The sequence below is a fragment of the Mustelus asterias genome, chromosome 13 (genome assembly GCF_964213995.1).
Source record: "Mustelus asterias chromosome 13, sMusAst1.hap1.1, whole genome shotgun sequence".
NCBI classification, from domain to species: Eukaryota; Metazoa; Chordata; class Chondrichthyes; order Carcharhiniformes; family Triakidae; genus Mustelus; species Mustelus asterias.
In genome coordinates, this window is record NC_135813.1 from 87,692,408 (window position 1) to 87,704,721 (window position 12,314).

The 12,314-nt window shown below is 38.8% G+C and overlaps 1 protein-coding gene across 25 annotated transcripts in view; it reads left to right on the forward strand.

Annotated features, from left to right (window-relative positions):
• arvcfb (ARVCF delta catenin family member b) overlaps positions 1 to 12,314 on the forward strand; it is a 322,152-nt gene extending 309,838 nt beyond the window's left edge. For all 25 annotated transcript variants that reach the window (XM_078227226.1, XM_078227206.1, XM_078227208.1 and 22 more), the window contains 2 exons: positions 337 to 428; positions 10,344 to 12,314. In XM_078227226.1, coding sequence (XP_078083352.1) covers positions 337 to 428; positions 10,344 to 10,349 — 98 coding nt within the window. In that variant the 3' untranslated portion in view covers positions 10,350 to 12,314. The remainder of the gene's footprint in view (positions 1 to 336; positions 429 to 10,343) is intronic.

Sequence of the window (12,314 nt, forward strand, 5' to 3'; positions counted from 1 at the left end):
AATATGAACGTTTGTGTACACTCAAGTTTTAAATTCATAACATTTACAAACACTGCCTCTTTTCCCTCCTTTCTTTCTCCCCCCCCCCCTCCCTTCCCTGACTTGATTTAAATAACCAAATCTGTCCAAAATCTGCTTCTACGCTAACTTAGCATTGAGTCTTTATGTTGTAGGTTGAGCTTTGACTGCATGTGAATTATTTTTCTGATTTCCTCGTCTTTTCTGAAATTGCAATGTTGTGTGTGATATAAACCCTATACCTCAATGAATTATTCATGGAAATAGAGCACTTGAGTTGAATACTTTTGTATTTGAAATATATATTTGTCACCACAGATACTTATTCTACCTTGGATCAGAGGGAGAAAGAGCGCAAGTGTAAGACTACGGATGTTTCTGGGGATGCTTTTGAGCGGCAACCTCTGCGGGTAGGCTACATTGCAGTCACTATTACTTCATACAAAATAGACATAAAACACCACCAGTTAGATGAGGCAGACCTCATCTAATACCTGAATCCAGATATGGATAGAACTGTTGAAATACAAGCCTCAGTTAGCTGTTATCCTCTCTCTCGTGTGCGCACACACACGCGCACACATGCGCACACACACACACACACACTCTCTCTTCACAATTGCTTGGGCAGTTGCTGCTATAGATAGCTATTTTGAAGAAAATAATGACTTTCTTGCTTATTGCCCTAACTGATAAACTGATGATTTCTGATTAAAATGCTTTATGTGCTTTCTTAACCGCTTAGAAAATTCTTATCTTGGAATTGCTCTTGTCATGTTTGATTTGTCAGCTATATGCATGAATGTTTAATGCTACCCTCCGCTGCAAGGGGTTCTTCAGCGAGTATGTAAATTTTGCATGAAATGTTGTTGAATTTTTCCAGAAATGTTAAGGCCACAAAAAAAACTTGTTCTTTAAGTTTTTTTTTGAAAGCATCGCTGAATTTTATCACGTTACCCTTTGAGAACTGGGCTGCATACTGTGGTCAGTTGAAAGGCATTCATTTGGCTGTCTGATCTTGCTGCAGTGCATTGTCATCCCAGATTTAGAAGTTAAAATGGCAGATTCAGCTTCCCGAGGCTGAAGAAAACATGCTGATACAGCTTTTCATGGCTTTACTGAAGTGAAAACACCATTAGCAAGGAGAGTATCAAAGGGCGGCATAATTTGCAGGTGTGATAGACATACTTTTGTGACTAGAACAATGGTTGCATTTTCTATTAAAGGGAAATTGAGAAGAAACCAATTTATGATCCCAGTGAATAAACCTAATGTGCATTTTTTTTTCAACTGTGGATTGTGCTTTTGTTGCATGATTGTAATCGAGCATGATGACATAAATTACACTTCCAAATTAATGTAATTAATCTAATTTCAATTAGACCTGACTTTTTAGGTGGAACACTTTATAAAGCCACTGTGCACAAAATTTAGGTTTCAAATCCAAATTGTTTTTGAATTTTATATTACCCTGACCTATTTTTGGTTTTCCAAAGAATAAATGGAATAATCATATAAAAATGTGAGGAAAGGAAAATTATATTAGGATAATACATTTCTAAGAGTGTGCAATTGAATGACTCTGTGCAGTTAAATCCTCAGATGTTTTATGGTGAAGTAGAGCAAATATTCCCATTACTTACCATTAAATCTTTGTATGCTTTCAAACTAAACCTCTAAAGATTTACTTCACTTCAATTCATATTCTAATTCAGTGAATTAATGAGTGCAGTGCATTTCCTGTTCAACCGATCTCCGTATGTCAGACTGTTGAAACTTGACAAGATTTTCTAAATTCTATCACGTGCTGGTCAGATTGTCAATCGCCCTCGCTTCCATGTGTCCAGTTACGCAAGTGAATTTGGGTCAAAATGAATTTTCACTGCTCACAAATTCCATACTGCAAGTTTTTTTTAAAAACTGAAGATTATATTTTTGTGGCCTTTATCTTTAAGCTGTCAATTATACTTAATTGCTTTTATGTTAAACTAACTTGCCTTTATCTGTTCCTGTTTTAAGACCAGCTCTCTTGCTATTAACCCTTTCCCTGTTGCCACAGAATGATACAAATAAGAGAAACATTAACAGGATTAGTAGGGCCTCAGTGAACCTTGTGGATGCTCATGACACTAAACCTCAGCCTGTTGACTCCTGGGTCTAAGTGCTTGCATGGTAGGTGTCTTTGAGTTCCAATCGCCTAATTAATAATCTAGTCTCATGACAACATCAATCAATTGAAGTAAAGTTGTTAACCATGCAACCTTTGGTTTTGAAGCGTCATTCATTAGTGTTTGAACAGTTGCTTCCTACCATTGCTATTGCATTCAGAATTTAAAGGGTGTTTATTCAAACTGTTAGATCTTTCATTAGTCTTGTTATGTTGTACAAAAAGGCAATTTTAAAATCCCACATTTCTAATCTAATTATGATCAAATCTACTTTTTTTTTTATACTGCATCTTTTCCTCCCATGAGATGACCCATCTATTTATCATATTAATGTGTGTCTGGAGTCTATTGTAGATCTATATTGTTTAAACAGTAACCCTGACCAACATCCAACTGGAACATGCTTGGAGCAAACTGTTCACAACCTATGCAAATAATTTGGGTGTGGGGACCAAATATAATGTTTCTAAATTTTCTGATAACACAAAACTTGGGAATGAGAGTTGTGGGGACATGTAAGGAGGCTTCAAGGGAATTTGGGCAGGTAGGTGAATGAGCAAGAACATGGCAGATGGATTGTAATGTGAATACATTTGAAGTTCTCCACTTTGGTAGAAAAAATCAGAATGGGTATTACTTAAATGCTGTGGGTTTGGGAAATGTGCATGTCCAAAACAACCTGGGTGGCCTTGTTCATGAGTAACAAAGTGTTAAGAACCCTGCTGATTAAGTGTGAGGGTATCCCAAAACCCAGAAGGGTAACTTGGAACTCTGGTTCTTAGTGGTGTATATTTTCAATTTAGTATAATGTGAGAAAAGAGATGCACACCAGTGAAAAACAGTCCAACCTTGTAATCAATGAGTAAAGAATATTTGGAAAAAACACAGCAAAGACTATAATACACTTACAACGCTACACTTAACTACAATAATGGATATACACGCATAGTATGAAGTTGCCCCTTGTTCCCAACTGCCTGAACTCAGAAATGCCCCTTTTCCCACACACCATCTAATACATAATTCTATGAGCTAAATCATACCACACTCAGGTTATTACCTGGCTTGGAAATGCCGTCTTGAGTTTTTTAAAAAAGCAGTTTTTAGCAGCAACTTATTTTAGGCAGTGCCGAATTTGCTCAATTGGGTGTGTCTATGATGGTAGCTGTTGTATTCAGCTATCCTCCCATGGTTGCACTGTCCTTTCCCTTTGATGTTAACACCTCATATCAGGTCTTTGGTGTACAGGCGCAAGTTATATTCTTCTCTCTCCACTTTGAACTCAGCTCTTCCATAGTTCCAACACCTGTTTCTGGATACCATTGTCTTCCCCTCGTCATTTGGGTAAACATTTGTTTTCCTATTGCTACACTAATTCACATTTCACAAGGACCTTAAGACAGCTGCAGTCGTCAGTTCCCCCTTTTTATCCAGTTTGTTTATTTTATTCTGATTTCATTTTTAATGTTCGATTTTTGCTCAATTCTTTCTTCTTCCTCTGAACGCCAGTATCTTAACAAAAGCTAGCATGCAGGTGCAGCAAGCAAATAGGAAGGTGAATGGCATGTTGGCCTTCATCACAAGGAGATTTCAGTACAGGAGTAAAGATGTCTTACTGCAATTGTGCAAAGCCTTGGTGGGATCACATCTGGAGTATCATGTAGCATTTTGTTCTCATCTAAAGAAGGTGTACTTGCCATGGAGGGAGTGCAGCGGAGATTCACTAGGCTAATGCCTGAAATGGCAAGATCGTCTTGAGGAAACTGGGTCCATATTCTCAAGTTTAGAAGAATGAGAGATGATCTCATTGAATCTGTCAGGGTCAGTATGGGTCAGATGTTTCCCCTGGCTCGTAAGTCAAGAGACAGTCTCAGAATAAGGGACAGGCTATTTACGATTGTGAGGAAGAATTTCTTGAGAGGGTGGGGAATCTTTGGAATTCTTTACTCCAGAGGGCTGTGGAAACACTATCATTGAGCAACTTCAAGGCAGAAATTGATTTTCTATGTTCTGATCCTGAGAGTAGTGGCAGTAGTGATGAGGAGCAGAGTTATAGTATCTCATCCAAAGTTCCTTCTTCAATAAATGCTACCAAGGAAAATAGACTGGTCGTTTGTGTAATCGCTTGTGAGACATGCCTACCACAGAACGGCATCTGATGTTTAAATTAAATTAATTCCTTATGCCAGGTGCATCAAGCCATTTTGACATGATAAATTACAGTATAATACAAGAAGTCGTGGAGGGATTCAGGTCAACATGCTGTAATTGAATGATGGAACAGACTCTAGGTGCCGAATGGTCTGCACCTGTGCCGCAGCAGTAGAATTTTTCATTACCTTTTTTCAATTGCACTTTGGGCCTATTTTGGGTTAAAATCACTGCCCAAGGCAAATAATTTGCCCATTTCAAATTGCAACCTCTGGCTGCAAACATAATTGGCTTCACTTAGGCAGACAGATCTTGTGAAAGTGGACTGATTGAATTTTAGACAATTTGGTTGGCTTTATTTTCTTTAGTTCCTTAAACAAATGATGACCGTGGAAATTCTTTGTAATGTAAAGCAGTTTATTTTTATTTTTACAAGGTTCAGTTGGGTCACTTGAGGGTTACAAGGTAGCAAGGAATGAGCTAAAAAAAAGGGCTTAGAAGAGCTAGGAGGGAGCATGAGATGTCCTTGGCGGGTCGGATCAAGGAAAACCCCAAGGCTTTTTACTCTTATGTGAGAAATAAAAGAATGACCACGGTGAGATTAGGGCCGGTCAAGGATAGTAGTGGGAACTTGTGCGTGGAGTCAGAAGAGATAGGAGAGGCGATGAATGAATACTTTTCTTCAGTGTTCGCCAAGGAGAGGGGCCATGTTTTTGAGGATGAGAATGGGATACAGGTTGATGGGCTGGAGGAGGTAGATATTCTGAGGGAAGGTGTATTGGCAATTTTGAAAAACCTGAGGGTTGATAAGTCCCCTGGGCCAGATGGGATATATCTTAGAATTCTTTGGGAGGCAAGGGATGAGATTGCAGAGCCTTTGGCTTTGATCTTTGGGTCCTCACTGTCCACGGTGATAGTAAGAGTTTTAACAACACCAGGTTAAAGTCCAACAGGTTTATTTGCTAGCAAATACCATTAGCTACCAAATAAACCTGTTGGACTTTAACCTGGTTTTGTTAAAACTCTTACTGTGTTTACCCCAGTCCAACGCCAGCATCTCCACATCACGGTGATAGTGCCAGAGGATTGGAGCGTGGCGAATGTTGTTCCTCTGTTCAAGAAAGGAAATAGGAATGACCCTGGTAATTATAGGCCGGTTAGTCTTACTTCGGTGGTCGGTAAGTTAATGGAAAAGTCCTGAGGGATAGGATTTACGACCATTTAGAAAGATGCAGCTTAATCCGTGATAGTCAGCACGGATTCGTGAAGGGTAAGTCTTGCCTCACAAATTTGATTGAATTCTTTGAGGAGGTAACTAAGTGTGTTGATGAAGGTAGAGCAGTTGATGTCGTATACATGGATTTTAGTAAGGCGTTTGATAAGGTTCCCCATGGCAGGCTCATGAAGAAAGTAAGGAGGTGTGGGATAGAGGGAAATTTGGCCGATTGAATAAGTAACTGGCTATCTCATAGAAGACAGAGGGTGGTGGTGGATGGAAAATTTTCAGACTGGAGACCAGTTACCAGCGGTGTACCACAGGGATCAGTGCTGGGTCCTCTGCTATTTGTGATTTTTATCAATGACTTAGAGGAGGGGGCTGAAGGGTGGGTCAGTAAATTTGCTGATGACACCAAGATTGGTGGAGTAGTGGATGAGGTGGAGGGCTGTTGTAGGCTGCAAAGAGACATTGATAGGATGCAGAGCTGGGCCGAAAAATGGCAGATGGAGTTTAACCCTAATAAATGTGAGGTGATTCATTTTGGTAGGACAAATTTGAATGTGGATTACAGGGTCAACGGCAGGGTTCTGAGGAATGTGGAGGAACAGAGAGATCTTGGGGTTCATGTCCACAGATCTCTGAAGGTTGCCACTCAAGTGGATCGAGCCATGAAGAAGGCCTATAGTGTGTTAGTGTTTATTAACGGGGTTTGAGTTTAAGAGCTGTGGGGGTTATGCTGCAACTGTACAGGACCTTGGTGAGACCACATTTGGAATATTGTGTGCAGTTCTGGTCACCTCACTATAAGAAGGATGTGGAAGCATTGGAGAGAGTGCAGAGGAGATTTACCAGGATGCTGCCTGGTTTGGAGAGTAGGTCTTATGAGGAAAGGTTGAGGGAGCTAGGGCTTTTCTCTTCAGAGTGGATGAGGATGAGAGGCGACTTAATAGAGGTTTATAAGATGATAAGGGGGATAGATAGAGTGGACATTCAGAGACTATTTCCTCGGGTGGATGTAGCTGTTACTAGGGGCCATAACTATAAGGTTCATGGTGGGAGATATAGGAGGGATGTCTGAGGTAGGTTCTTTACTCAGAGTGGTTGGGGTGTGGAATGGACTGCCTGCTGTGATAGTGGAATCGGACACTTTAGGAACTTTCAAGTAGTTATTGGATAGGCACATGGAGCACACCAGGATGATAGGGAGTGGGATAGCTTGATCTTGGTTTCGGACAAAGCTCGGCACAACATCGAGGGCCGAAGGGCCTGTTCTGTGCTGTACTGTTCTATGTTCTAGTTTATGTACAGGTTGTGTAGAATATTTTGACAAGTTAATGAATTACCTTTTTTGAAATTCCTTTCGCAAATTTAATTTTCTGATTAGAATCTTCAGTGGACCATATTTGCTCTTTATAGAGATCCATTTTCCTCTAGATTTTATTCTCATGATTAATCCTGTAGACATATTTCTATGGTACTCATGATGTGGAGATGCCGGCATTGGACTGGGGTAAACGCAGTAAGAGTTTTAACAACACCAGGTTAAAGCCCAACCGGTTTATTTGGTAGCAAATGCCATTAGCTTTCGGAGCGCTGCTCCTTCGTCAGATGGAGTGGAAATCTGCTCTCAAACATATGTATGCCCTGTTTGAGAGCAGATTTCCACTCCATCTGACGAAGGAGCAGTGTTGTTAAAACTCTTACTGACATATTTCTACTCATGTATATCTGGTCCTGACCATACGTACTGTACCTGTCTTTTACATGGAGGCTTGGGGAGAATTACCTCTAAATGGGAGTTTTATCTCTCATTTCCTGGTCTGTTATCAGTCTCCATTAAATGGCTACTGAAAATACACACACTTTCCATGCTGTTGATCCATGGGAATCCCCTGCTGCTGAGTAGGACATTGCCTCTGATATGTTGTTTTGTGGAGTTGGCAGCAAGAGCACCATTTGTCTGTCACTGGCACTCTCTGAAAATATGCAATACGCAGTGTGTGCACTTCATAATGTCTGGCTCAAGTAATGATGATCATCTCCTTGATTGCTTAATGACTCAATACAATGCAAACTCTGGTAATGAGATATACAGACCAGAAGGACCCAGCCTGTATGCCCAATCTGTGCCAAGTTTGTTTTAATTTAAACAGTTGTTGGCACTCTTGGGTTTGGAAGGGACACATAACATGTGTTCCAATTTCTGATTCTAGCTGAAAAGTGTATATCAAATGAAGGGCATGATTATTAATGGCTGTTAAAATAAGATCTGACAGATCTGCATCCGCACAAAATTACTTGTCTTGGATGAAGTACCACAGGATTGTCAGCACTTTTGAGTGGTTATGTAACTTGGTCTGCTCTGACCAGCCCAATCCATTTTCTCCCTGTTGCCGCGCTGCTGGCTTCATGCTTGCCACACATTGCCACTTAGTGTGGATTGCCTGCCTTTACTGCATCAAGCTGTGTCACCTTACTTCTGACACTGGTTTACATGAAACACATTCATGGAATTTCTAATTACTTGGTGTGATTTGTGCTATATTTTACTTCTAAAAAGTAACTTGCTAATTTCACAACTTTTGCAGTTGGGTCAATTAAAAAAAAAAATTATTGAGAGAGATTGAGGTTAACTAATTAATTGACAATTCTAATGTAAGTGATTTGCTTTTTCAAGTGTTAGCCTGTCACATTGGCAAATGTGCTGACCAACCAATTTATTTGAAGTCCCGCAAACAAAATGAAGAAAGACGGGTCAAACTGCTTTAGATCCACCACCACAAAGGGACAGGGCTTTGGACTTTGAACAATTCATTCAAAAATGGCACTTCTGCAAAAATGTTAATGCTTTCTAAACAAAAAGTTAATACTTCTGTCTTGGCCTGCTGTGTGATATCCTTTTCTCATTATACATTATTCCTAGCCTCAAAATTCACATTGCTTTCACCCTGTTAAGTAATTCATGCTTGTCCCATTGAAAGTTTATTTTGTAAAGCATGTTGCTAATTTAAAATTGCTTGCATCTAATCATTAAATAATTTCCCAACTGCTTTGATATGTTGCTTCATTTTTCACTTTTTTGTTATTACACTGCCGACATAAACGGTTGAACAGTAATAATCATTTATGCCACTTGCCGCCTTCCTGGATTCGTTAATGCATCCTTCAATATCAGAATAAATTGAATCAAAAAATGCAGTTTTATATAAAAACTTTGTTAGTAGGTAAGAAATAGATTAAAATGCTTTGCTTTTTAACAGTGTTCAATTGAGGAAAGTTATTTTTGCTCGATAATCGCTTGAACATGACAATGACTGAATGAATTGATAAGCCATGGTATTGAGTACTTCTGCTAACAAGTTTGTAGAATAAAATAATCTGTCCTCTTGAGATATCTTAAATGAACAAAGGTGTGGTTGAAAAGAACAACAGGGAAATATGTGGGCATGGTTCTAAACAAAACAGTTTTGAAACATGTCCAGCTGAAACTATCAGGACACTTCACCACTGAAGTGGGATAAAATGCCACAACAATAACATCTTGTTGCTATCTGAAATGGAAATGGGCATTTACAAGAATGTGATGATTTTTTTCACGGGTAACTTCATTGCATTGTTCATGTAAGCCTACTTGTGACAAATAAACTTTAAACCTTTTAAAACATTTTGTTTATTCGTAAAATTCTCTGTTCAGAGACAGCAGTGAGAGAGGTTCTTTTGAGCATTACCAGTTTGCAGTGCAGATGGTAACTATTTGGCCCATCATGTCTGTGTGTCAGGCCTTTGTTAGAACAGTAGGAAGATAATATTGCCCTGTATCTTCCTCACTTTTGAAGTTTCATCAACTCTTGCCTTAAAAAATGCCATGCTCGCTTTTTCAGCAATGGGAGAAGCCCCTGGATCATACAATAACGCAACTGATGCTTTGAATGCTGCTGTGATCCAAGGATGAAAAGTCCGTTTAACTATTCCAACAGGTCCTGCTCATAGACTTGCAGATTGTATGATAATAAGAACCATAAACAGCTTAACTGATTCTGAGTCTGACTGCTTGTCCCACTGGTGACAGTACAGGATAAACTTTCCAGCTTTTGGGAGTAGTTGTTAATTCCAATAATAGTATATGGTGTAAGAATAAGTCTGAAGTTTGTCTTTTACTACAAACAGCTCGGTGTAATTCTTTTTCCCCACTCCCACCTGTTCCAGTTGTCTCCATTTATACTCAGTTGGCAATTGAGCCAATGATCATCACCTGTCTTTAATAATGCAATTGCTGACACATTGACAGCTGTTATCTGAGCCTTGACTGATCTCTATTCTGATTTATCCCAGTTCAAACAGCTGACAAGGTATTCTTGGGTGCTATACAGCCATCACTATGCCATACTCCCCAGGATGTTTAAGTAGATCTGAGTATTCAAACAAAAATGAGCAAGCTTGTCATTAAACTTGCAATATGCAACAGGATGTAAGCAAGTTAGAATTACTGTTGTTTTGCTCTCTTCACCCTTGTGTTTCATTAATCTTAGAATTCATTTGTTTTTGAAATTTAAAGATGCTCTTAATTTTGCAGCCTGATTAATTACTTCCCTGGGACTTGAAAATCACCCACTGGGGGGGGGGGGGGGCCTAGGAATTTTTTTTAGCAAGGAAATGACTCCACACATTAGGTGACATTGTCATTCCAGGAAAGTGACAACTAAAGCAAAGAATAATTGATTGAAAAAAATGATCTATTTCCACAGCCCATAACTCGTTTTTCTTTTCCCCAAACTTATTTATTCCAGGCATGAAATGCAGCTGAACATTACACAGAGGATCTCATTATTCACCACTGCCATTAGATTTGGAGGACTTCATTTCGCAGAAGCTATCGACTAAATTCAAAGAGAAGGAGAAAGAAGTCCCATCAGTCAAACCATAATATAACCACATCTTTCCGGGGAGATGGGTGGGGAAGTGAGGGGATGAAAAGTCGCAATATAGTCCCTCCAGATGTAGCAGCCCCTTAGCCAAAAAAATTTGCTTTTGTCTGGTAGGCTAGATTTCTTTTGAAATCTTTGCAGTGCGTGGTATGAAGGATGATAAGAGAATGTTACGTGGTGAAGAGAAAGGAAGCCAAGAAGGTCTTTGTTTTTAAAAATGAATCATTACTTTTAAAAGCTGGTTTCAAAATAGTGCTTTTCTCCAATTTAAACCATTTACCATAACTTTGTTTTTGAACTGTGAAAACAAAAATTAAATCTGTTTTCATTTTATAATGGATTTTGTGTTCTGAGTGAAGAGATGACATGAATACAGAACTGCTGGTATGAAGGAAGTGAATAGTGAAGGCTCGAAAGGGATTTGATAAATGAGACAAGAAGGCTTTGAAGTTAATCAGCGGAGTAAGCTCAACTTAGACTGCTGGTTTTATTGGATTGGTATAAATGTTATAACTAAGGTGTTACACGTTCCATTAAGGAAAATGTTTCAATAGACTGGGGCAGAATGGTGCAAGTTATTTAAATGTGGAAGCAAATTTTAATGCATAGGTGACTTGTAATTTTTTTGGCATTTTGTAAATTTACCCTGTTCCAGTTTGGATTTTACTGTTTATGGAATAATGACAAATGTCAACATTATTGGAATGCTTTGCAATTTATGGCCCACTTCGGTTTTTGTACATTCAAAACCAGCATGACATAAGTGACATTGGTGCTGGACCAAACTATATAATGAAGAAGCAAAAAGAGGTGTACCCATCCACACACCCCCCCTGCCCCCCTCCAAACCAAAACAAATCAAAGAAGTAAAGGTGCTGTTCCAGCACAATAAGTTTGTCTATGTATTTGAACCATTATGTCTTTTTATTCAAAAAAGGTTTTGTTGTATAAAGTTCCAATTGATTTTTACTTCTTGCAACTGAGTTAGAAACTGAATTTTCAACCTGGATGTCTGGAAAGCACATAATTAAAAACACTGACTTTTTCTTCACGTGCTCCCAAATTACTGGAAGAGATGAATTTATTTTGCATTCATAACACTTGGCATGTACAGTATGTATCCTTTGTGTCTAACAATATCGGTTAGCTTGACATTTGCAATGCCTCTTTGAAGCAAAACTGTATCTTAATATTTTTTTCTTTGAACTGGGAGGGGTGGGTGATTCTGAAGCAGTGTTTTCTTCAAATCCTTCGTACCTGAAGGATGAACTGGAATTCAGTTGCCAAAAGTGTCATTGGATGGTATGGACACAACATTTGCTGTTAATTCTTGTTTGTTACCAAAGGGTTGGAAAATAGAGATGGTCCCTAAGTACGTGACAAGAGCTGTTTGTGACCTTTAATTACTTTTCTTTTGTGTAGAATGTGCTGCAGGTGACTGCTTTGAAGAAACAACAAGCAAGATCTACCATTCTGGTTGTAGATATTACTGTTAAGATATCTGGAAACTTCTGGTTATTAGTGGCAAATGTGTTTGTACTATCATGTGCCTTAAACTTTTCATGGTAGAAAAAGATAATGTGTTTTTATATATATATATAATATATATATTACTCTTAGCATAACTGTAGTTTATACTGGTGGGTTTTGCATTGCATTGCATTACACTGTATTATAAATTACACTTAACGACTTAACGCTTTCTTAGAACTATGCTACAGTGACCGAATGTATTATGTTTAATTCCACTAATATCCTGCAGCAGGTAGAAAGCTTGTTAAACCAGGTTTGTAGAATTATCAACTTGGTGTGTTTTCAATAAACAATACCTGG